Genomic DNA, 26,402 nt, shown 5'->3' with positions numbered 1-26,402 from the left:
TCCCTCGCGTTTATGTCCATATCGATATCGCTCAGATCCAGCTCTCCTGATCGGCCTTTATAGAGAGCACCGATCAAACTCTTAAGAGTGAATATCGGCCGATCATGACCGGCGGCCAATCGATCGGAGCATCCCTAATTATTACCGGACATTTTGACGGGCAGGTTTTGAATTTACCGATTTTTAATACATTTGACCAGCAAAAAAACGGTAATTTCCGGCTAACGGAAACCCTGCCCATGATGTAGGTCTGTTGAAGAATGAGATCGTTCCACTTGTGGATTTGGAGAGTGAGCCTTGTATCTCCCCCATCTACAGATTACTGTAATGGTCTTTATGGGGGACTCAGTCGTGTCGCCTGCAGTTGATCCACAATCAGCTGTCAGGCTCCGTTTTTAAGATGATTTGACTTCTTCTTAAAGCCCTGCATGGATTGGAGCTTGTTCATATTTCACACTTTTACAGCCTCTCTTCTGTATTTTCCATTTCTCCATATTTGACTTTCTGGGCTCCACTTGCAAACATTTTAAAAAGCCGGACATTCAGGAGGAATTTACTAGAATCGTCAATCGTGGCTTAAGAGTTGTTCGGAGAAGCTCAGGATGTATCGTTTATTACAGAATCTGGTTAGAGGAAATAGTTTATTTTGTGTGTTTTGTTTATAAGACATAAAGAATAGGAGGTTTAGGACATTTTAGGAGAGATTTAGATGAAATATAACAACTTTAAGCTAATTTCCTGGCAGAAACGCTTGTAACACTTTAATCATTTTAAAGACCATTGGACATTTGTAAATGCAGCACATGCCTATCAAGCCCACCTGTTGTTCTGCGGAGCTGGTTTGGATATTATGCATTGGTGCGATAACTAACTGTCCTCGCTGTCTCTCAGGAACCGCGAGGTTCTGGAGAACGTTCTGGCCGTGGTGCTGGCCGTGCTCGTGGCCTTCCTCGGCTCCCTGCTGCTCGTCCACGGCTTCTTCACCGACATCTGGGTCTTTCAGTTCTGCCTCGTCATCGCCAGCTGCCAGTATTCCTTACTGAAGGTCAATACTCAACTGCACAACATTCAGACAGTGTTACAAGAGCACAACATTTTTATTATTCTTTATTTACTCTGGAATATTATAATAACGTATACATGGATGTATTTAAAAGACATTAAGTATAAATATTCAACGTTATATTTTAAGTAGAATTCACCTGTTTTTTAATCTTTTTTCAGAGTGTTCAACCAGACTCCTCTTCCCCGCGACATGTAAGTCAATATAACATCCACATTCTTTGGGCTTAAATGAGACACTTATAGTCTGAATAATGACCTTTACGTTCCTGGATAACCCACACAGAGAAACAAGTTAAACAAAAAGCACTTACGACAAAATAAAAGGACATTTGCCTTTGTGTGTGTGTGTGTGTGTGTGTGTGTGTGTGTGTGTGTGTGTGTGTGTGTGTGTGTGTGTGTGTGTGTGTGTGTGTGTGTGTGTGTGTGTGTGTGTGTGTGTGTGTGTGTGTGTGTGTGTGTGTGTGTGTGTGTGTGTGTGTGTGTGTGTGTGTGTGTGTGTGTGTGTGTGTGTGTGTGTGTGTGTGTGTGTGTGTGTGTGTGTGTGTGTGTGTGTGTGTGTGTGTGTGTGAGAAAGAAAAAAAAAAAAACACGTCTTTTATTAATGCAGCTTCACGCCGCTGCAGGCAGGAGCTTTAAATAGCCGTCCAGAGTTTCGGCAGCAGCTCCCTCCCTCCCTCCCTCCCTCCCTCTTCTTCCCCCTCACCTTGGGGACTCCTTTCCCTCCAACATCAGTGGCACACTCTGAGCAGACCAGGTGTATTTCCTGTGATTGTTGGAGTGTGAAACCCCTCTGGATGAGAGCAGCGTGTTGTGTTTAAACCTTTATATATACAGTCTGTGGTGAAACGTGCGCTCTGCAGCCGTGCACGCTCCCTCTCTGTGACACACAGCACTGGAAGCTATTTCTGTCTCTACCTGTGTCACTGACACCGCCGACTGGATTATGACTCGTTAGCAATAATACCGACTGCAGAACTCAATTAAATAATCTTTCCGTCTGCTTTGATGCGCAGTCTATCTCGAGGGCAACATGTCTTTGTTTGAGGGCATGGTGGCATCACGCTCCAAATTAAGAGCCATTTCAGAATCAGAAACGGCTTTATTGCCAGGTGGGTTCCCACATACGAGGAATTTGACTTGATGTCGTGGTGCATACATAAAATATAAAACAAAAAATCTTTAAGGACACTGTAGTAAAATATAGTTAAATAGCAATACAATAAAGCAGTAATTTACAGCGCAATGGAATGCAATGAGTTATAGAATATAAAATAAGAATATGTGCAGTATTTGAACATTGTGTGCATTAATGTAATGCATATAGAGTCTACTTTGTCTCAGTGGGGGGGCCGGGCCTTGATTAAGAGGAGGGGAAGAAACTGTTCAGGTGGCGAGAGGTTTTGGTCCTGATGGAGCGCAGCCTCCTGCCAGAGGGGAGGGGGGTGAACAGGTTGTGTCCAGGCTCCATTTGTGATCTTTAAAGGAAAATATACATTAAGAATTGTTTTGAGAAACCATTACTTATATTTTGAGTTATTATTTATTTGTTTTAAGAATAACAATATATATATTTTTTAATTATTTATCCGTTTTATTTTTTATTGTAAATATTATTATTTCTTGAATAATTTTTTTATTATGATGATTTAAGAAATGTTTTGAGAAACCTTTACTTATATATATATATATTTTTTTTTTTAATAATAATAATAATACTTTTAAATTATTTAATTGTTTATATTTTATTATAAATATTATTATTTCTTAAATTTATTTATTTTAAATTATGATTATGCATGTTCTTAGTTCTGAGCTGTCTTGGTGCATCATGGGAAAACAGAGCTTCTATAATAAGCTGTCTATTCCCTCTCCCTCCCTCCTGCAGGGCCATAACCGCGTCATCGCGTACAGCCGGCCCGTCTACTTCTGCCTGTGCTGCGGCCTCATCTGGCTCTTCCACTGCGGCAGCCTGAGGACGGCCTCCCGCTTCACGCTGTACGGCGTCGCCCTCACCAGCTCCATCATCCTCGCCTCCGCCAGGGACCTCATCATCGGTGAGCACAACACAAGTACATCAGGTTTCATAGAGCCAAAACGTTTCAAGTGCTACTCAACTGGCTTTAGGTAAGCCAGTCCTTAGTTAGTATATAAGTGCTTTGTTAATAGTTTTATTGCTCGAAGTGGAGTCGAAAGAGATGAGTGTTCAGTCTCCCCCGGAAGGTGTGTAAGCTTTCTGCTGTCCTGATGTCAATGGGAGCTCATTCCTCCATCTTGGAGCCAGGATAGCAAACCCACGTGTTTCTGCTGACGGGAACTTGGGGATCATTAGTATGGCTTTCTCCAAAACAAGTTGCAATAGTGACAATACAAAAAGAGGTCTGGGAATATGGACACAAAAACTCACAAATGTATGCTAAAACTAGTCCGTTAATAGTTAGTTCGTAAAATCAATAAAAAAAATGTGCAGACTTGGCAAAATGGCTAATCTGTTGTTTATGTGATGTTTCAATTTTGGCTTGTTAAGCTATAATACTTTCCTAGCATGATCATCAATCTTCAAAATCATAATCAAATCTCCTACATTACTGGAACAAGGCTTAATGGAACAGAGGATTAAACGTATCATGGTTTTAGGCAACATGGTGGGCTGGAGACTACATATGATCCGTCTCTCTGTAAAGGTGGGAAATGACTGAGATATGGTACATGAGAGAATCCACTGCTGAACTTGAATTATTCCCCAACACAAGAGACGAGTTCAGCTGCATCACGACGATAAGAAAACTCCTGCTGAATGATGGGAATGTGCTCTCCACGTCTTCACGAGAAGCAGTGGTTATTTGTTTATTATAATAATCATCAAACAACAATCAACACTAATTGCTGCAGTTGCCTGGAGACTCTCCAATATGAAACGTTCAGCTCAGTCAGACATATGCAGAACAATAAACAAGTCATCTGCCTCATCCAAAACATAGAAGCGGGAAAAACAATCATTTAAGATGAAAGCTTTTTGGAAATTATCATTATTTATTTGTTCTGCATTTGTATTCATTGTGTTTAAACCCGGTATTTGTGCACAGTCTGATATCAGGATGAGGCCACACTAATATTATTATACTATTAATAGAATTCCAGTGGTTGCTGTGAAGGATTGTTATAACTCCAGATCGTTGTTATATCTGCATGCTTTAATACATGAGAGAAACACATGCGTCACTTCCGGGCAAAAAGTATGGCTCCGCCCACTTTTGGGGGAAAACAAAGCTGCCATTTGAACGGCGGTCAATACAGATTCTGAAGTTTTTGCCAATCCGATCAGAAATGTTTGAAAACCGTGGATTAGTGGATCTTCAAAGAGCCCGGTCACGATGGACGGACAGGCAACATTACATTAAGTGATTGGAAATCGACGATACGATATATGGTTACATATCGTATCGATGTCCACAGATGAGAGTAACATCTACGTCACTTTACGGCCCCGCCCACTTTTGAACGGCGACCGAGCCTGAAGCCACAGAGCTCTTCTGTTTCCGTCCTTTCTTCTTAGAGGAAGTCCAGAAACACTGAACTCTGGATCTGTTTTAATGTTTGAGGAGCAATAAGCGACACAGCAGCTGGTTGGCTGATACAACTATTATTTCCCGCCTCGCTCATGAGAGTAACAGCCGGCGAAATTACAGCCTCGCCTACTGATTTTAATTGAACCGTACATCGAGCCCGATCGTCGATTTCAAATGATGTAATGTACCGTACTTGTTGGACTATAAAGCGCACCTGCATATGAGCCGCAGCAGCTAAATTGTCCATCTGTCTTGCTCTCGTTCTGTCTCTCGGTTCCACTTTTACTTTGGCGCGCTACCTGTCTCACTCTTTTCCGGCCTCCAGCTTTTCCTGCTGGAGCCCGCCATAGATATATATGGAGCCCGCCGCTTAGAGGTGGCGGGCGCGGACCGGTCATAGAGCCCATAGAGTTAAAGGTGGTTAATTGTACCTGTAAAATCCATAGATTTAGGAGGTTCCCTAGTGGCCGTTAGCTGTACAACAAAAATGGGGGGAAAAGTCGCGGCTTATAGTCCGAAAAGTACGGTAAACATATGTCAAAGTCAAATGTCCAGTAAATGTTGAATATAGGTATATAATCATAAGAATATAAACATTGGTGTATTAGTATTGAAAAGGTATTATGCTGAATTGCACAGATTAAGAGGTTGTCTGTTGCAGTGACACACACACACACACATACACACACACAGTACGGTAGTTGTTTGCCGGTCTGGCCATCGTGATCGGTTCTTTGAAGATCAGAAAATCCACGGTTTTCAAACATTTCTGGCAAAAACTTCAGGATTTCTATCGACCGCCGTTCAAATGACAGCGTTGGTTTCCCCCAAAGTGGGCGGGGCCGTACTTTTCGCCCGGAAGTGATGTAGGTGTTACTCATCTATAACCAATCGAACCAGATAGTCTGTTGAAATCCATATTTTCTGGCGATAAAATTTTCAAAAACAAGATTGTAATTCCAATAAAAAAGCTACCTCATTGAACATGATTTATCCATAATTAAGATCTTGTTTGAGGATTTATTTTTAATTTAAGATTAAGCAGCATAAACTATGATGACAGACATTCAGAGCTTCATCCGATAAAAGCTGAGAAATTTGTTTTTTTAAAGATCAATGAACACGTCATCGTTTTGATCGTGACATCGTGTGTCTCTGCAGTGTTCACTCTGTGTTTCCCCATCATCTTCTTCGTGGGGCTGCTGCCGCAAGTCAACACCTTCGTCATGTACATCTTCGAGCAGCTGGACATCCACGTGTTCGGAGGCAACGGTGAGACACACACACACACACACACACACACTCCTGCTTTATAGAGAGGTGGGGGACCTTATTTCGGGAAAAGTATGTATTGAAGTCAATGGAGAGAGAAAGATTATCTGTCCATCCCGTTTGAATTGTGCTAATATACACACACACAAGGGGAGTTAGTCGCGTGAGAGCCAGCATGCGGGACCGGGACTTGTAGTCTTTCTAGTTGCATATTTTTCATAGTCTTATATTTCAACAGTTTTACAAAATAATTTTTTAAGATTGACAAACATCATATGTGGAATTCATGGCACGATTCAAACGGGATGGAAAGATAATCTCTCTCTCTCCATCGACTTCAAAACATAATTTTTACGAAATAAGGTCCCATGGGTCGGAAGTAGATGGGCGGGACTTCGCCTCTCTATATATTCTGACATGGCTGTGATTGGTGGTGGTCTGCATCCTGTCTCTGATGTCTGACTTCCTGTCCCGTGTGTCCCTGCAGCGTCCACCAGCCTGCTGTCGGCTCTGTACAGCTTCCTGCGCAGCGTCGTCACCGTCGCTCTGCTCTACGGCTTCTGCTACGGAGCTCTGAAGGTGAGGCCGACTCGGCATCTCCATCTCGTCAGGATCAATGTAGATGATAGATAGCACCTGCCTGGCATCGGAGAGGAGACCGAGGACAGAAATTAATTACTTTAAAATTGCTACTAAAAAGTACCAATGTGAGACACAGCAAAGGTGCCTAAGCGTTAATACTTTAATCCTGTTGGAGAAAGTGTTGCTGACAGATTTTAGATGACTCATATTTGCTTGTTATCACTAGTTTATAATAAACACATTGCATATCTCCTATAAAAACCAATGATATAAAATGTGCTATATAAATTGAAGTGAATTATTGTATTAATGTTATAAATAATCCTTTGTTTCCTGTCTATTGTACTGTAGGGCGCAATCATGCATTTGTGAAAGTCCTCATGAGCGTCCTAAGTCCCTCGAGCATTGCAGTCTATTATGAACTTCATTAAACCTCTCCGTGTTCTTTGTGTTCTCCGCGTCAGGAGTCCTGGGAGCCTCATCACATCCCCGTGTTGTTCTCCGTGTTCTGCGGCCTCCTCGTCGCCGTGTCCTACCACCTGAGCCGGCAGAGCGGAGACCCTTCTGTCCTCATGTGAGCCCACCACAGCAACACACACCTCATCAAAGCAGTACCTGCAGTGTCTGAGCCGTGCAGACTCCTAAGAGGAAAACAAATCAAAGTCACGTTCCAATACTTGCCTTAATTCGTGTTAAATTTTTGGCACACGGGTCGGATGAATCAGATCATCAAGGATTTGCCCGTTAAGAAATCCACATGAATCCAAAATGTGCGACTTCTCTTCTCATTGATGATATCTGATCTGTGTGCATCTTTCTCACACGGCCTGTCGTGTTAGCCGGGGTTACACGTTCCCTCTGAGACGAGTGATGTGTGCGACTGATAGTTCTGCTTTCTTACAGCTCGCTGATACAGACCAAGATTGTGCCCGATGTAAAAGACAAGAACCCAGAGGACCCGCTGTCAGAAGTCCAGGACCCTCTGCCCGAGAAGCTCCGGGCCTCAGTGGTGAGCTGACCTTCGTCCTTTATTCTTTAAAGCCAGCATCATCATCATCATCATCTCCAGACTTGACTGTTTCTAACCCTCCCCGTCGGGTGTTGTTGAACGACAGAACGAGCGCCTGCAGTCGGACCTGATCGTGTGCGTGGTCATCGCTGTGCTTTACTTCGCCATCCACGTCAGCACCGTCTTTATTGCACTGCAGGTACAGCCAATCAATTCAATCTCAATGTCTTTCATACATCAACATGTGTCCCCTCTTCTTCATGTCTCTTCTGCATCAACATGTGTCCCCTCTGTGGAAAGAGACTCTGAAAGTTTCAGGAACAAAGATTCTCTCTATAAAAACCTGTCTGAAAATGAGCTGATCAGATTTTGGCCACTTTATGATGTCATAACGATGTGTAGCCATTAGCCAATCAGCAACCAAGGTGTGTGTGTGTGTGTGTGTGTGTGTGTGTGTGTGTGTGTGTGTGTGTGTGTGTGTGTGTGTGTGTGTGTGTGTGTGTGTGTGTGTGTGTGTGTGTGTGTGTGTGTGTGTGTGTGTGTGTGTGTGTGTGTGTGTGTGTGTGTTCAGCCCTTCCTCAGTTACGTGCTGTACTCCCTGCTGGCGGCGGTGGGTCTGCTCACCCACTACCTGCTGCCTCAGGTCCGAAAGCAGCTGCCCTGGTACTGCTTCTCTCACCCGCTGCTCAAAACCAAGGAGTACTACCAATTCGAAGTCAGGGGTGAGTACGTTGAATCACACATAGCCCAACAACGCAGCGTAGTATCACTACATTTTTGTTTACCGTACTTTCCGGACTATAAAGCGCACCTGCATATAAGCCGCAGCAGCTAAATTGTCCGTCTGTCTTGCTCTCGTTCTGTCTCTCGGTTCCACTTTTGCTTTGGCGCGCTACCTGTCTCACTCTTTTCCGGCCTCCAGCTTTTCCTGCTGGAGCCCGCGCTTAGAGGTGGCGGGCGCGGACCGGTCATAGAGCCCGTAGTGTTAAGGTGGTTAATTTTACCTGTAAAATCCATAGATTTAGGAGGTTCCCTAGTGGCCGTTAGCGGTACAAAAAAAATGGGGGGGGAAAGTCGCGGCTTATAGTCCGAAAAGTACGGTATTTAAGATACTTTGAGGAGCTTTCCTTTCGTGTGGTTTTTGGCGGTTCCTGTGGACATAAGGGTTTTTTCCATGCACCGGGGTCCCTTTGGAAAACCTCTTATTTTACTGCAGCAGGGTCTGACTGTGTGCCCGACAGTTCCTCATAGCAACGGTAACAAAGCAAAAGGACAATATTTGTATATAATATGTTATATTAATATTTAACAGTCTTTATTGAAGTAGCTGTATAGTTTTGCGTCTCTTAACTATGCTGTATCTCCTTGTATTGCAGCTGCCTTTTATTAAATTAAAAACGATATGTTTCTTGCTGGAACTGGAACTTTTAATGATATATTTTATATATTATGTCTTATTCTAATTTAGCTTGCTTTATTTTTGTTTTCTGGGCTTTTCTAATGACTGTTTTTTAATTGTATTTACATGTAATTTTACACGGTGTTTCTTTTCAGCACCAACGTTGCCTTGTTGATGAAATGTCCTTTAGAGATAAACGTGCCTTGCGTATCCCCTTGATGATAGTAACGTCTCCGTCTCCTTCCTCAGACGCGGCGCACGTGATGTGGTTTGAGAAGCTCCACGTGTGGCTGCTGTTCCTGGAGAAGAACGTGCTTTATCCCCTCATCATCCTCAACGAGCTGAGCGGCAGCGCCAGGGAGCTCGCCAGCCCCAAGAGACTCGACACTGAGTGAGCAACAGTTCTACCTATTTCTAACATTGACAGGTGCACAAAGCGTGCTTCAGTCTGACGTCATGTATAATAAATGGTGTTCCTCAGGGTGGGCGCTCTGATGATCACGGTGGCCGGGCTGAAGCTGCTGCGCTCCTCCTACAGCAGCCCCACCTACCAGTACATCACCATCCTCTTCACCGTCCTCTTCTTCACCTTCGACTGCCGCCACCTGTCCGAGACGCTGCTGCTCGACCTCTTCGTCATGTCCATCGTCTTCAGCAAGGTCAGACGTGCATATATTTAACACACTACAGTTCTTCCTGCCACGCTCAGGCCACAGAAAGTCTTGATACGACACAATCAGGCGTTTTGTATTTGCTTATTTCCCACAGTTGTCTGTACTGAAGTGTTTTGTATGTGTTTGTTTTCTCCCAGATGTGGGAGCTGTTCTACAAGCTGCACTTTGTGTACACCTACATCGCCCCCTGGCAGATCACATGGGGCTCGGCCTTCCACGCCTTCGCTCAGCCCTTCGCTGTGCCTCGTATCCTTCCACCACGCTCTCTTACAGTTATTATGATGTGCACTGTTTCTCAGGCCGAGCTGAACCACTGCAGCACTGATGTGAGCCTTAATAATGACTTAAATTCATTGTTTTTGCTGCAGTAATTATTGTTAATGCCCTTCCTTTTATTACATGACATGTCACTTGTTAGACGCTTTTATCCAAAGTGAATACATACTCAATACTGTGGACAATCCCCACTCTCAGGGACACAACGACATGCTGACTGCAGTGGGGTTTGAACCTGTGCCCCCCTGACCCGAACACCAACGCTCTATCCACTGCGCCACGCTATATTATATGTTTTTGTATGATCATGTATGAAAGTAACCACTATGGATGCACGATATGGATTCTTTCATGGCTGACATAACCCACAATCTTTCAATTTTTGTATTTTCATAAAAAGTTCCCACCCTGTATTTTATGTAGACCGTTGGAAGATTTCATATTCCAACTCAATCTAATTCACAGTCGCTAACACAAACTGACACAGTTCTGACTCTTTATAAAAAGCATTTATTTTCTCTACGGGAGGACATATCCTTTTTGTTTTGAAAATCGCAATCCTGTCGTCGTCCTCTTGAACTTAAAACAAAAGTCCACAGCAGCAGAAACACGTTCAACATGCTATTATTGCAGAACGTTAACTTTAGAGGTGCATAGCGCCCCCACTGGCTCAGTGTGTGTCGGTGCAGCTGTTGTTCAGTTACTGAAAGCTTCTTCAACCCGTATAATATGAGCCTATAATACTGTACAAAAATGTCCCGTTATCTGTAAGAACTATAAGAATATAAAAGCGACATTAACTAACAAGGACACTTATTTCACTATTTCACTTTTTTAAACTATTTTTTATCTTTTTGCATTTACTATTTACTATTACTTCACTATATGTTTCTGTTTATCGGTGTTATTGTGTTGCACTGTTGGAGAAGCCTGTGACCTAAGAATTTCATCGGCATAACTACACTGTAGATATGATATATATAAATAAAATAAAGAACCTTGAACACTTGAATCCAAATGTGCCAGATTAAAACCACACCGGCTCATTTATATCTGCTGACCCTGGCAGGATTATATGGCCCCTTTGTGATGTCATCACGATGTGTTGTCTCGTGTAGCCATTAGCCAATCAGCAACAAGGTAACCCCCCCCCCCCCCCCCTTATCACCTGAATCTCCTCTAGAGCTGCTCCATTGAGTTCTTTGTAACCACATGTCTCTCAGAGGGGCGTGGGGAGGGGCTCCTTATTTTCATCTAAAGTAACAGACAGAGAATCAGCACTTTGGAAACAGGGCTGAAACAGAGGGGATTATGGGTAATGCTGCAATGATCTGGTTGGTGTTTCAGCCAATCAGAGACAGGTTCTGTATATATCTGAGACCTGTGATATATTGATGAAAACCAGTCAAATAGAGGACCTTTAATACAGAGCAGGAAACATCATTTTGAAATGCTCCTTGACCTGACCCCCCCCCCCCCCCCCCCAGACTCTGCCATGCTGTTTGTTCAGGCCGTGGTGTCAGCGATCTTCTCCACCCCCCTCAACCCCTTCCTGGGCAGCGCCATCTTCATCACCTCCTACGTCCGGCCCGTCAAGTTCTGGGAGAGAGACTACAAGTAAGGAACACTTTTAAAATACTGCTTAAGGTAAGAATGGAGAAACCAGCTCGAGTGCGCTAGAAAGTACGCAGCCGGAAAAAACCTGCCCCTTCCTTCAGACTTCCTCCCAGAGCCCCTCCCCCAACACACACGAACGGCCCGGCTAAAATAACTGGTCGCCACGGCTTCCACAGATGACATTTTGTTATGTATTTATTGTCAAAGCATTTCATGTATTCATTGCTATCGGGATGTTCAGAGCATTCCATGGAATATAGCAAAAAGCGTTTCTGAAGTGAGTTACCTACGCCACCTTTAATGTTCAAATCTCATATGATGATTTTGAAATGATTTTCTGTCTCCTCTGCAGCACGAAGAGAGTGGATCACTCCAACACTCGCCTCGCCTCGCAGCTGGACAGAAACCCAGGTGAGGGACGGACGGTGTTAAATGATTGTGTGCTTTTTAAAAGTGTATTCTGGCAGCACAAAATATGTGATAAAACTGCTTAAGGTTAAATTCTTCATTTATTTTGGTTAGCATGACGCAAGTAAGCAAAGTATTTAATAAGACTTTGATACATTTTTGTTAGCAGAGCCTGAAAATCCATTCATCTGTTGTTTTGGTTGTCTGGTGTTATTTCAAAATGATGTTTTTTTAAAGTGTCTTATCTCGTCGAAACAGTGTACTCACTTTATTTGTTGCTGTTTTCTGATCGTTACGTCCGTGGCAGAAAATGACATTATCTCTTTTTCAATTATTTCTGTGACAATTTATCGTCCAATAAAAACAGTTATCCTGACGGGTCTATATCCGCTCTTCTAGTCATCCTCGTCTATCCACAGTGAAACATGTCACAAGTCCTCCTCCTCCTCTCCCTCTGCAGGCTCTGACGACAACAACCTGAACTCCATCTTCTACGAGCACCTGACGCGCTCGCTGCAGCACAGCCTGTGTGGAGACCTCCTGCTGGGCCGCTGGGGGAACTTCACCACCGGGGACTGCTTCATCCTCGCCTCCGACTACCTGAACGCTCTGGTGCACCTCATCGAGATCGGGAACGGCCTCGTCACCTTCCAGCTGCGGGGGCTGGAGTTCAGAGGTGAGCGGACCAGATGGGTCGGATTCAAAGGTTCTATTGTCATGTGCTCAAAGCTACAGGTAGAAATGGGAATGTAAATCTTCTGACCTGAGCCCCTCCAACAATAATAAAATACAAAATAAAAAGTAGAGCAAAAAGTCTATATACATGTAAATAGAATATGATATATCAGACGTTACTGTTGCTAAAGCTATCAGGGATTTGACAGCAATACAAATATCAGGATTGATTAGCATGTTTAACAAACATTCACTTTCAAACTATTTAGCTAACTGTCAACTATGTGTACAGGAAGTCACTGTCACATCATAAACTGTGACACGATCTCCAAAAATAAAACGTTTGGGGTTAAATGAAGTATAAAAAGTTAACTACAAATCCCTTAAAATATGAAGTTATGACTTTGCTTAGTGTTGAAATTGATGCATGGGTAGACTAGTGGGTAATATCTTACTGTGCTAACCTGAGCAACAATATTATATAACCAGGGTTCTTCTTACGGTCATTACAAACCTGGGGAATTCAAAATGCTAATTCCAGACCCTGGAAAAGTTACGGGAAACAATATTTGTCCCAAAGTTTTGGAAAAGTAATGGAAACGTAACCAAAGTTGCATCAAATATAATTTATATTTTAGCTAATCGCCGTAATAGTAATACTATAATGATAATAAATACTGCATCGTATAGTAATGAAACGTAAAATGGCATTTAACTGTTTAATTTGAGTTGCTTTAGCGTGTGGAAGCTAGCAAGCTGTTTGATTTGTTTTAGATAGGCACATGTTTCAGATGCAGACCTTATTTTCCTGTTCCATGTTAAAATAAACCATTTCCAGTGGTACGCTGAGAAAGAGTCATGTTTTTGGTCATGGAAAATCATTGGTGAAAAGTGTATGAACCCTGTTAACATACAATATTGGAAATCAGTCAATATAATGTTCTTTTCAGTGACACCCAAGTTTAGTCTTTAGATAGTATTTGGATATATTTAGAAATTCTCCACCGAATTCTTTTCTGACTGAATGCTTGTGGATCATTAACCAGTGGCTCTGTATGTCCATGTGTGGCGGGATAAATATGTCTCAAGGTTCCTCACACACACGTGCACGTGTTATCAGCATGACTTCAGAGTGTTACCAGCTGGATCATGTGACACACTGAACTTTTACACCCTCATCAGCTGTCCCTGTTAACAATATATATAGTTTAACAACATCTCGTGTGTCAGCATTGTTACCTGAGCAGTTTATAAACAGTGTGTGGGATCCAGGTCAGAGGGGAAACTAGTTAGAGTTTATTTATGCTTAGATTTCAGAGTATGCTAGTTTTAGTTTCAGTGTTGTATATGTATTTTATGTTTGACCACGTATAATGCTCAGAAATTAGTAATTCATATAAATACAGAATACATGGTTCTGTGGAAGCGGCCAAAACTCCCACTGTCTCCATTTATCAGAAAAATAATAGCTAAAAAAAATGGTATTAACTTTCTTTTTAACCAGGCAGTATTTTTTTAGTGTAGATTTTATTTAAGGATATTATATTTACTGAGTTTTAATTCACAGCAATACTTTTCACTGCTTATTTCCATTTCATTTTCAGTTGTATTGGCTCCCTGCTGTACCCAGTAGAATGCTGTGTATCTAAATGTGTTGATATTGCCTCCGCAGGAACGTACTGCCAGCAGCGAGAGGTGGAGGCCATCACTGAGGGGGTGGAGGAGGACGAGGGCTGCTGCTGCTGCGAGCCGGGTCACCTCCCTCACCTCCTCTCCTTCAACGCCGCCTTCGGCCAGCGCTGGCTGTCCTGGGAGGTTCTCGTCACCAAGTACGTGCTGGAGGGATACAGCATCACCGACAACAGCGCCGCCTCCATGCTGCAGGTGTTCGACCTCCGCCGCATCCTCACCACCTACTACGTCAAGGTGAGGGGTGGGAAATAACTAGAGTCCTCTGCTGCTGATGTTCAGGTGTATATCAGTATGTAGTGTCTCTACTTTAAAGAGTCCTCTCCTGCTGATGTTCAGGTGTATATCAGTATGTAGTGTCTCTACTTTAAAGTGTCCTCTCCTGCTGATGTTCAGGTGTATATCAGTATGTAGTGTCTCTACTTTAAAGAGTCCTCTCCTGCTGATGTTCAGGTGTATATCAGTATGTAGTGTCTCTACTTTAAAGAGTCCTCTCCTGCTGATGTTCAGGTGTATATCAGTATGTAGTGTCTCTACTTTAAAGAGTCCTCTCCTGCTGATGTTCAGGTGTATATCAGTATGTAGTGTCTCTACTTTAAAGAGTCCTCTCCTGCTGATGTTCAGGTGAGCCCAGTCTGCTCTGATTGGTTAGCTGGCTGGCTCTGTTGTGATTGGTCAACCGCTTGGAGATGTCCCGCCCCTTAGTCTATAACCTACAATGTGTTGGAGCGCTAGCCAATAGGAGCGCACATTTTGTTTAATTTGAGACACTAGGTTTTACTTCAATTTTTATTTAACGGTATTTAACTTGACAATAGTATTCTAATAAATAAATAAATAAAATATATTATTAATTAAATAAGTGGAAACATATATCTAAAAATGAACAACTGATATATTGGCCACACCTTCTCATTAATGGTTTATTTTAATACAAAATCTACTTTTACTTAAATAAAGGATCAGATCTTTTTTTGTGTTAGCTCGTGTCTACTCGTAGCAGCTTTCCAATCAGCTGTGTTCTAGAGAGAATTATGAGTTAGGTAACAAACGTACAGCAACACACTATTCGTATTAAAGGTATCAAATATCTTTTATACTTGCAAGTATGACGTCTCAGCAGAGAGCACGTACTGTCCTGAGTAAACAGGCTCTCTTTATAAGAGGACAGCACTGAGATTTACACTACAACATCATTCTGGGAGGCCAGCTGATGCCCCCTCTGGCACAGTATGCAAAGGAATACAGATAACACCTTATCCTAGCTTCCTTCCCCGCATCCTATCTTCTACACATTTGTTTCACACACACATTGCAAAGGTCCCTTCCCACGCTATGACTTAATCAGACGAACAGTTTACAGTCAGCGATGTTAATACATTTGATTTCACAATTTCCATAACACTCGACAGAAGCCTTATCTTTTAAAAATATTTCTTTCTGATCTACGTCTAAGTGCATCCTCTCTTCCGCCTCTCAGGGGATCATCTACTATGTGATCGCCTCCCCCAAACTGGAGGAGTGGCTGGCCAACGAGACGATGAGGGACGGGCTGCGGGGCTGCGGGGAGAGGAACTACGTGGACCTGGACCCCACCTTCAACCCCAACATCGACGAGGACTACGACCACCGGCTGGCAGGCATCTCCAGGGACAGCTTCTGCGGGGTCTACCTGGGCTGGATCCAGTACTGCAACTCCCGCAGGACCCCGGTGAGAATAAAGCTTTAACTAAAACACACATTGAGGTATCGTACACAGCTTGGCATACTTTGTCTTTTTAATATGGCTTTTCAAATTTAAATGTTCTAATTTTCGAACTGTTAAACATGGTTTTCTTTCTTTTAATTAATTACTTTGTGTGTTCTGTGTTTCTTCTCCATGTGTCTGTCTGATCCTGTAAAGCGCTTTGAATTGCATTAGTGTATGAATTGTGCTATACAAATAAATTGCCTTGCCTAAATAACAGGGCTGTGCCGATCGGCTCGGTTCATAGCGGGGCCATTTGAATTCAAAATCAATCATCTTAACGGCACTTATGTTTCTATATTTGTTTGCATGGCTATAGATTGTGTTTAAAGCCTATATTTCTGCACATTAGCAGATGAAGATAAAGATGAGGCTACTCTTAGTAGAAGTAGATTAGAGTTGTAGCTTCTCCAGAGCGTAGTGAAGTCCAAAGGTCCAACAAAAAGACACAAAAAAACAAACATCTGCCTAAATATGTCAAACAACATTTCCACTGCATTAAGAAGCCGTTTTCTCCGCATGCACCTCGATTAACACGTAAACATAATAACACGAAGGAAAAGTAGGAAGGGAAATATGACTTTTAAAGAAAAGTGTTTTTGTTTTCTCCAAATAATTCTCAAACCCCTTTTTTGTAAAAGTGTTAAAGATGACTTTGGAAACCTTTCAGGCACGTTGTTTGGATACAATGGGAAACCCCCCGGGGTGGGATCATGCTCAATCATGCTCAATGTTATAAATATAAAAAGATCAAGAATGGCTTCAAAGCAGTTTGATTTTAATCAGACGTTTGACTTCCCTCAGGGGGTGAGCTCGTCCGTGTCAGAGGAGTCTTAAGAAGGGATTATTTGATAAGATATCAAAACTTAGATTAGACGGGAACCAGAATCACTGCGTCGGCTGTTTGTATAAAAAGGCTTTTTTACACCCCGTGCACAGGGGGCGTCTTTATTTCTATTTATTTATTCAAATAGAGAACAATTTCATACTTCCACGGACACAGTTTGATTAGTTTGTGGTGTTTTCATTCATATTTTACTACATATTTCTGTATATTTCTGTATGTTCTTCGTCTTGTTTTGGGGGTGTCTTTTACTGGAAAAAACAAAATGCCAATCAAAGTATTTGTCAATAACAAATACAGAAGGGAAAACACGCCCCCCGAACACGGTGTGTGTCTGGAGGCAGAACGCCGATGCTTTCTTTCATTAGTTTGATGAGCGGGTGTCCTGTAACTAACCCGCCTGTCTCTGCCGCAGCCTCTGGACAGCGAGAGGGACTCGGCTCTGGTGATGCTCTGCTTCGGCCTCTGTGTGCTGGGGAGGAGAGCTCTGGGGACGGCTGCTCATCACATGTCCAGGTGATTCAATCATCTGTAATTCCACCCTTTCTCAAAGCATAGAGAGAGAGCTCTCTTACGTACGTCTGTAACTAACCCAGTTAATGTTTCATCCCAGGCCGTAAGACTTCCATAACATCCATCTGTTTGCATCTTGCTAATTATGTATCTAATATATCATATTCCATTTACTTGTATATAGACTTTCTATTTTATTTGTATTTACTTGCACTATTTTATCTGTTTTAGTTGTTCTATGTCTTTATATATGTTGCACTGTTGGAGGTGACCTACGTTTTCCATTGACATATCTACGCTGCAGCTAATGTACTAACTGAATCTGAACACCCTCTCCTCTCTCAGTAACCTGGAGTCCTTCCTGTACGGGCTCCACGCCTTGTTCAAAGGAGACTTCCGGATCTCCTCGGTGAGAGACGAGTGGATCTTCGCGGACATGGAGCTGCTCAGGAAGGTGGTGGTGCCGGGGATCCGCATGTCCCTCAAACTGCACCAGGTGAGATCAACATCTGTAATTAATATTCGTATAATATTTGTATCTTTTATTGAACATTTAAACTTCTTGCATTTATTTCAATGTTTTTATTTTACATTTTTTACTTTTTTAAAAATATATTTAGAACGTTTATTGGACATTTAAATATACATCTCTCTTTCTTAAATGTTTTCCTTTAACGTATGTGTATATAAATATTCTAATTGTATTTAATCTTTTATTTTATTCTGTCCGAAACCAGATGTCCCTTCTAGATAAATAAAGTGTTCCGTCTCTTAGTTCATCTTGGTCTTGTGTTTCAGGACCACTTCACGTCCCCGGATGAGTACGAGGAGCCGGCGGTTCTGTTCGAGGCGATCTCGTCTCACCAGCAGAACCTGGTGATCGCTCACGAGGGCGACCCGGCCTGGAGGAGCGCCGTCCTCTCCAACTCGCCCTCGCTGCTCGCGCTCAGACACGTCCTGGACGAGGGGACCAACGAGTACAAGATCATCATGCTCAACAGACGCTACCTCAGCTTCAGGGTCATCAAGGTGAGGACGGCTTTCCCGCAGACACTCGGGAGAAACGATCACATTTACATTTATTTCCATATTAAGTAAACGCACATTTATTAACATTTCTGGACAAAAAAGCTTGAGTTGATAGTTAAAATCTACACACAGGATAAAAATACAATATAGAAGTATAGAAACTCTAGAAGTTAAGTTAGAATGTTTCATAAAAAAATATCAAATAAAAAAAGGATATTTAAGTACCGTACTTGTTGGACTATAAAGCGCACCTGCATATAAGCCGCAGCAGCTAAATTGTCCGTCTGTCTTGCTCTCGTTCTGTCTCTCGGTTCCACTTTTACTTTGGCGCGCTACCTGTCTCACTCTTTTCCGGCCTCCAGCTTTTCCTGCTGGAGCCCGCCGCTTAGAGGTGGCGGGCGCGGACCGGTCCTAGAGCCCATAGGGTTAAAGGTGGTTAATTTTACCTGTAAAATGCATAGATTTAGGAGGTTCCCTAGTGGCCGTTAGCTGTACAACAAAAATGCGGGGAAAAGTCGCGGTTTATAGTCCGAAAAGTACGGTAAACATATGTCAAAGTCAAATGTCCAGTAAATGTTGAATATAGGTATATAATCATAAGAATATAAACATTGGTGTATTAGTATTGAAAAGGTATTATGCTGAATTGCACAGATTAAGAGGTTGTCTGTTGCAGTGAGACACACACACACACACACACACACACACACACACACACACACACACACACACACACACAGTAACGTGTCCTCTGCAGTGAGACACACTCACAGTAACGTGTGTGTGTGTGTGTGTCCAGGTGAATAAGGAGTGTGTGCGGGGGCTGTGGGCGGGGCAGCAGCAGGAGCTGGTGTTTCTCCGGAACAGGAACCCTGAGCGCGGCAGCATCCAGAACGCCAAGCAGGCTCTGAGGAACATGATCAACTCGTCCTGCGACCAGCCCATCGGATACCCCATCTACGTGTCCCCCCTCACCACCTCCTACTGCAACACTCACCCCCAGCTGGGACACATCCTGGGGGGGCCCATCAGCATCGGGAACATCAGGAACTTTGTTGTGAGCACCTGGCACAGGTTGGTCTCTCTCTGCACGGCAGTAAGTCCCATGTGGTGTCAGTAAAAACATGTCGTAATATATATGTTCCTTTCCTATCGTAGAATGTAAATCCCTTCAGCGTGTTTTAACCGCAGACCTTAGTAAGTCCTAAAATGCTGACTCAGTCCTGCCTCTTTATATGTAGGTTACGTAAAGGCTGCGGTGCCGGCTGTAACAGCGGAGGGAACATCGAGGACTCGGATGCGGGGGGGATGTCCTGCGGGAGTGGCAACGGGACGGGAGGCGACTCTCAGCAGAGCTCCGTGTCTCAGGGCGGGACGTCTGGACCGGCCCCCTCCCACACCTACCAGCCCCACACGCTGGGTGAGAACTCGTCACAATATCAATACAATAACACGTTTATTTTATTTGAAGCTGTATTTTGTCTAATTTTGTGACATCAGCTCAAAAAAAGAACCAGATTTTCAGTGCGCTGCATTCAGATGCAGATTATTCGGCACAACCCTAGTTGAAATTTCACTGGAGCAAACTTTTAAAATTAACTTGCATATACATATTTTTAAAAAGTTGCATTGTGGGAATTTTAGGATCTAGCGTTTTATGAAACTTGATACAAATATATTAAAGGTTAAAGACAGAGACTCTTTAATTTGAATGTTTACCAAGAATTGCACACTTTTTCTTTTCCATTGCCGATATACCTAGTTTTTTATTTTGTGATTATTATTATCTTACTTATTCCATGCCATGTTTTTAATGTCATATCCCCCCCCCCCTGCAGGCACCAGTCAGAGCTCCCAGTCGGTGCAGTCGGGGGGGCTGGTGCGCCACTCTCCAGCCCGAGCGTCGGTGGCCAGCCAGTCGTCGTCGTTCCGCTACAGCAGCAGCCGCCACTCGTCTCTGCGGACCTCCAGCACGGGGCTGGAGCCGTGCCGCCGCTCCTCCACCTCCCAGCTGTCTCTGAGGACTCTCCCCACCTCCCTGCAGCTGCGCCTGGGCTCCTCCTCCGCCTCAGACCCCCCCGGACCCTCCTCCTCTCTCTCCAGCCACAGCATCCCACCCTGTAAACGCCACACGCTGGTGGGGCTGCTGGGTAACGACGGCATGTGCTGCACCCTGACAGACCCCCTCAGCCATCACCACCACCACCACCACCCGCTGCAGCACAACCCCACCGTCTGCACCCTGCGCCGCGACGACATCTCCTACAGAGTGCAGGTCCGTGGATGTTCTGTAATATGTTCTTGTGTTTTTATGTTTGTGACAAAATCCACATGACTAACTTTAATCAATTCTTTCTCGGTTCTCAGGTGGCAGACGTGGGCCAGGTTCTGGAGAACATCAACCTGTCGAAGAGGAAGGAGCTGCAGTGGCCCGACGAGACGATGAGACTGAGAGCAGGACGGACCTGCTGGAGGGACTGGAGCCCCTCGGAGGGGATGGAGGGACACGTGAGTCTCTCTTCAGTCTGTGGTCTTCATCTGCCGCTGCTCCAGCGTTATTCAGCCTGGAGCCTGTTTTACTGTTTGATGAGTCTTAAAGGTGGGGTCGGTCATTCACTTCAGAAACACTTGTTGTTATATTCCATGGAATGCTCTGAACATCCCGATGGCAATGAATACATTAAATACAAAAAAATATCATCTGTGGAAGCCGTGGCGCTGTAAAAAGCACGACCAATCATCCGAGCCGGCCCGGCTAAAGTAACTGGATGGCCTACCTGCCTGTCAGCCTTCCATCGGGGCACAGACTTATCTCGTGCCCTCATTGGTCATGTGCGCGTTCGTGTGTGTTGGAGGAGGGGCTCTGTGAGGAAGTCTTTTTTCGGCTGCATACTTTCAAATTCTAGCGCCCTCCAGCTGGTTTCTCCATCCTTACCTCCCCCACCTTTAAGTGACTAATGGCGGCAACAGCTTTTGAATTTGGTCCATTATCGACCGAGAGCTAAAGCTGTCATTAAACACCGTTAATGTACGTCCACTGAAAGTGACCAACCAATCATGACATGTGTGGAGAATACTGGGGGAAATAAATTGGGCTAAAATTGGAGAAAAAACATGTTTGAGAAAAAAGGGAACATTGGAAAGAAATGGGTAAAAAAATGTGGTAAAGTATAAGAGAATTATTCTGAACAAAAATGGGGGAAATTAGAAGAAATGTGGGTAAAAAATAGAATGATATTGTCTAGTTTGAATTACACATCTGTACCCTTTTTAATAAATCAGTAATGGGTTCACCCTCACTTGTAATGCACTTAAAGGTTAACGTTGGATTTTGTATTCATAAACAAGCAAAAACGCCCTGTCAGCGACACGCCCTGACCCCTTATGCTCTAAATGTGATTTCACCATCCTTATCTGGTCTGTACATGTGTCCTATTTGTTTAACTCCCCCTGTGACCTCCGTGCTGCTTATAAACGCTTCATGAACCTGTCCCCCTGCAGGTGATTCACCGGTGGGTGCCTTGTAGCCGAGACCCGGCCCATCGCTCCCATATCGACAAGACCATCCTGCTGGTTCAGGTGGACGATAAGCTAGTGCCCATTTTTGAGACTGGGGTCATTGAGTTGGGTGCAGAGGTCTGAGAGACACACACACACACACACACACACACACACACACACACACACACACACACGCTCGTACTTGTGTGTGGAGGAGAAGCAGGATTCTGCAGACTGACAGGAACCGGGAGCTCTCCCCCCTCCCGCGTTCCTTATATCGCTGAGGGGGAAAGGAAGCCAGGGAAAAGTCGAGGCAGAGCGTAGATCCATGTGTCCTGCATCGCCCTCACAGTATCTGCCTTGCTGCATGACAGAGAAACAGCCCTACGTTAAGTTAGTTCTGCTACCGGTGATTAATTTCTATGCATTTCATCCCATATGTTCTTGGCAAGTCTGACGCAGAGGAGTGTGAAGAGACGTTGTTTTGTTCGTCTCATTTGCCAAATGAAGCCTGGTATTGAATATCTGCCACGGCTTCTCACAAAACTTTCGTTATTATTTTTCCGCTGCCAAGACTTCAGAGGAAGCTCCGCCGCCTCGTCGTCGTCATTCCTTTGGATTTAAAACTTTTAGCAAGATGATTTTGCGCAAAGAAAAAACGACCTTGCACTATAATTTGTGTTTACAGTGAAGCACTACACTGTCGAGATAATGTCCCGTTTTATTTATTACAGACTCTGAAGGGCCATGGTTACCGATGCCTTGGGAATGAGAAATAAATGCAATCATCGTTCTGTTTTCAGCCATTTTTATTTTACTATTTTATGTTTGATAAACTTGAAAATAACTTTTTACTGTATATGATTATATATCTATAAAAATATATATATATTTACACAAATATATATATATATATAATGTCAATGTATAAAATATTTTCTTTCAATATTTATTACTGTGAACATGGTATTTACACTTTGTTACATCTTTCTTTTTCATTTGGAGACAAAGGTTAATGTATTGAGGACCATTGGTTGAAAACACGATGCCGAACTTTTGATGGACTGTTTCACTATTTAACTTAATTCTTTTCTATATGGAGAAATAAAAGCTTGATTTATTGCTTACATCTTTAACACGTCTCTTCTCATCTGTTTGTTCTCGTCATTATTTTATATTTTATTATCCAACAGTGTGAATGAAAGAATACACACTAAGCTGGGAAATGAACCCTGTGACCTTTTATGGGTCTGTGGTTTATACGGTTGCTATGGCAACGGACAGATCACATGACATTTCTGTACCTTTTCCACTTCTTTCTTTCTTTCAGGCTTTATTTCGAACAGATTAAAAAATAACAAATGTGAAAAACAGAATACCGTATTGTTATAATACAGTATTTATCCACATTCATGGTAATAATTTGTATATTCAACAAAAAAACAAAAAATTTCTTCATATTAATAATAATAATAAATCATATGTGTCCGAAAGGGAGTAGGTCGGAGGAAGCAAATGCTTAATTCCCACCCCTTACTTGATCAAGTAAGGTTCAAAGGAAATGTGTAACAAAACTGGTCTCAGATTCTGTCAGCATGCGAAGAATCTGTAGGTCTGAGAAGTGCATGACATTCACATAAGTCAGAGCTGGGAGAAGCACTCAGAGCTTATACTTGAGTAGAAGTAGAAGTAATCAGGTATTGTACTTGAGTAGAAGCACTCAGAGCTTGTACTTGAGTAGAAGTAGAAGTACTCAGATCTTGTACTTGAGTCAAAGTAGAAGTAATCAGGTCTGGTACTTGAGTAAAAGTAGAAGTACTCAGATCTGGTACTTAAGTAAAAGTAGAAGTACTCAGATCTGGTACTTGAGTAAAAGTAGAAGTACTCAGATCTGGTACTTGAGTAAAAGTAGAAATACTCAGATCTTGTACTTGAGTAAAAGTAGAAGTACTCAGATCTGGTACTTGAGTAAAAGTAGAAGTACTCAGAACTGGTACTTGACTAAAAGTAGAAGTACTCAGATCTGGTACTTAAGTAAAGGTAGAAGTACTTAGATATTGTACTTGAGTAGAAGTACTCTTGTTCACGAGGCAACATTTGTGGATGTGGAATCAATAATACAGTAAAGTAGAAGACCCTTTAAATTGCACTTTTTGAGTAAATACTGACTACTTGAGTCGGAGTAACGCAAACTGCCTTTATTGACTTTATCATCAGTCAGATGAGTGTTAACACAGACCTAGTACATCTGCTTCTGCATGTCACTTATCTATTTGAAACCTTATTATGAAATATCCTGACTGTCAGCACGCTTGCAGAGGATAAACAGAATCACCTGCCATCTTACAAACACAGGGTTTGAAATCCCCTCTGGTATTTGAAGAACAATGGAGCAAATCTGACACTTGAATGTCCCGTGAAGGAGGATCCGATGCACCTTGCTCAAAGAAAGAAGTCATAATGCACACCCCCTCCTCCCTTGTATGCACTCATACAAGCACCCTCTGGTCAAACACAAGCAGGCTATGCAAACAGATGGTAGGCTGTGTTTTACCAGGGTGTCCGCGGGGTCTTAAAAAGTATTAAAAGTTTCAATTTAACGAAAATTAAGGCTATTAAAAAGTATTAAACGGCATTTTCCAAGGTATTAAGAAGGTCCACAGCAACGACAACATGCAACAAAAAAAAAAATGCTGCTTCTTATTTTAAGTTTCGTTGCCTTGCTCCGCTCTGTGGGGGGGGGGGGGGGGTGGTATCTGCTGGTGGACTACCTGAGAGATTTACAGCAGGAGAACACGCCGCGGAGAATAAACAGAAGGGCAACCATGACAACCATGCTCCGGGGTCTTCTTCGCTGCTTTTGGTGTATTTTGTTGCGGCAGCAGCGCCACTTACAGGCCTGGCATGTGTACTACAGCGTTTCCAGCATTTCCAGCGGTCTAGTGTGAACGGACACGTTAATTAATCGAATGCGTGTGAACAGAAGACTTTTTTGCGTTTTACTGTATGCGTCCTCGTGGGTCCGGGGTCTAAGCCAAACTATATCCGGTCACAGAGATCTGCTATTTTAAAGTAAGGTCAACACATATCGACCTTAAATATAGTCTATATTAAGAACGAGAAAAGTCTTAACATATATATCGTTTTTTGTAAACATATGACAAATGTGTGAGGGTGATGACGTCAGAGCATCGTCCTATGTTGCGGGCTTAGCCCCGGACAGCCCCTGGGTATTTGTGAGGGAGCTCCTATATGGCATTACCCCGCTGAAGCTCACCAAAGTTTAATATATTTCATAGTTCAAAGTAGAGTTCAAAGTTTTGTCAATTGTTTGGTTTATTGGTCAAATACTGGTTTCTACTGGTTTCTGAGGAGTTTCACTGGAATGAAAGAGCACAGAGTACAGAAGCAACAAAGCAGCATGCTGCATTAAACCTGACCTTCACAGAGGTTGAAGTTCATGTGGAGAGGAGGCTTCAGTAGTCTGTCTGCACTCTGTTTAGTTGTGCTATCAATATAGTAAATGTGAGGTAAAGTGTGTCGCCAATGTAACCGGTTAGAACTCAAAGTTGCGATGAGGTCTTAACATGTATGGAAAGGGTCTTAAAAAAGGTCTTAAAAAGGTATGACATTTGACTTCAGGATTCCTGCATATACTCTGTTTACACTGTTGTAGCTTCATGCTAATTGGGGGGAAGTGTAATGACATCAAAGTTTGAAACAAAGTGTTCCAGTCAGCGGCAGACTGGATGCCAGCCCAGCAGCACTCTCAACTTGTTGTTTACCAGTGTATGTAGCAGTCGCTTCAAAGCTTCAACATCCTCTTTCCAGATGAAACAAAGGGCTGTGATGTTCTGCACGCACAGGAGGTCAACTGAGGCTGGTGCAGCATGGAGGTGCGAGGGGTTGTGGGTTTGATTGATCAGCTTTTCATGAAGGGAGCTGTTTTACTAATGTATGAACCCCTGCTGAGATGAAAGAAAAGACGTTGGCTGGGATTTTTCCCTCAGCCTGATAATTAAAAATGCAGTGGGAGCAAATTACTTTCAGCACATTTAAGTTAACGAAATAAAAGCTCCAAATGTGTTTCTCCGGTCACGAAAGAGAGTCACTTTATTATTTGATTGGTTAGGCCTATATGTTTTTTTTATATTCTCATATTGTGTGTCCTTTTGTTTTAAGTAATTTACATCTTCAAGTCTTTTTTTGAATATGTTGTTGTACTATTGCTGCTGAAACAATGGAATTTCCCATCTGAGGATCTGGAATACATGTTTATCTTACCTTATCTGTTCATAACTAAGGCCATCAAATACACGTAGAAGTGGAAGCATAAAGAAGCTTTAAATGGAAATACTCGAATAAAAATAAGATATTATAAAAACCTAATTACTGTAGGAAATGCACAGGTAATAGTTCACATTAAGATAATAATACAAAACTAAAAGAAAAAGAAAAGATAACAGCAATTGAGTTATGTGAAACTGTTTAAATATATACATAACGAGTTGTGAAAATTATAAATAGATATACATA

The 26,402-nt window shown here is 42.8% G+C and overlaps 1 protein-coding gene across 1 annotated transcript in view; it reads left to right on the top strand.

Annotated features, from left to right (window-relative positions):
* The window catches only part of pcnx1 (pecanex 1), a 52,071-nt gene extending 29,069 nt beyond the window's left edge, over positions 1-23,002 (top strand). Inside the window, exons 12-36 of the mRNA XM_071201661.1 lie at positions 872-1,045; positions 1,225-1,257; positions 2,951-3,119; positions 5,793-5,903; positions 6,391-6,482; positions 6,950-7,059; positions 7,389-7,494; positions 7,601-7,693; positions 8,066-8,216; positions 9,143-9,284; positions 9,375-9,552; positions 9,705-9,813; positions 11,331-11,460; positions 11,813-11,871; positions 12,329-12,544; positions 14,216-14,469; positions 15,713-15,943; positions 17,239-17,339; positions 17,682-17,832; positions 18,135-18,365; positions 19,165-19,439; positions 19,607-19,785; positions 20,204-20,640; positions 20,733-20,873; positions 21,867-23,002. Of these exons, the coding sequence (XP_071057762.1) occupies positions 872-1,045; positions 1,225-1,257; positions 2,951-3,119; positions 5,793-5,903; positions 6,391-6,482; positions 6,950-7,059; positions 7,389-7,494; positions 7,601-7,693; positions 8,066-8,216; positions 9,143-9,284; positions 9,375-9,552; positions 9,705-9,813; positions 11,331-11,460; positions 11,813-11,871; positions 12,329-12,544; positions 14,216-14,469; positions 15,713-15,943; positions 17,239-17,339; positions 17,682-17,832; positions 18,135-18,365; positions 19,165-19,439; positions 19,607-19,785; positions 20,204-20,640; positions 20,733-20,873; positions 21,867-22,007 (4,014 nt within the window). The 3' untranslated portion in view covers positions 22,008-23,002. The remainder of the gene's footprint in view (positions 1-871; positions 1,046-1,224; positions 1,258-2,950; positions 3,120-5,792; positions 5,904-6,390; positions 6,483-6,949; positions 7,060-7,388; positions 7,495-7,600; positions 7,694-8,065; positions 8,217-9,142; positions 9,285-9,374; positions 9,553-9,704; positions 9,814-11,330; positions 11,461-11,812; positions 11,872-12,328; positions 12,545-14,215; positions 14,470-15,712; positions 15,944-17,238; positions 17,340-17,681; positions 17,833-18,134; positions 18,366-19,164; positions 19,440-19,606; positions 19,786-20,203; positions 20,641-20,732; positions 20,874-21,866) is intronic.
* The last annotated feature ends 3,400 nt before the right edge of the window (positions 23,003-26,402 follow it).

The sequence above is a fragment of the Pseudochaenichthys georgianus genome, chromosome 22, assembly GCF_902827115.2.
Source record: "Pseudochaenichthys georgianus chromosome 22, fPseGeo1.2, whole genome shotgun sequence".
Lineage (NCBI taxonomy): Eukaryota > Metazoa > Chordata > Actinopteri > Perciformes > Channichthyidae > Pseudochaenichthys > Pseudochaenichthys georgianus.
This window is presented reverse-complemented; position numbering and strand designations above follow the sequence as displayed.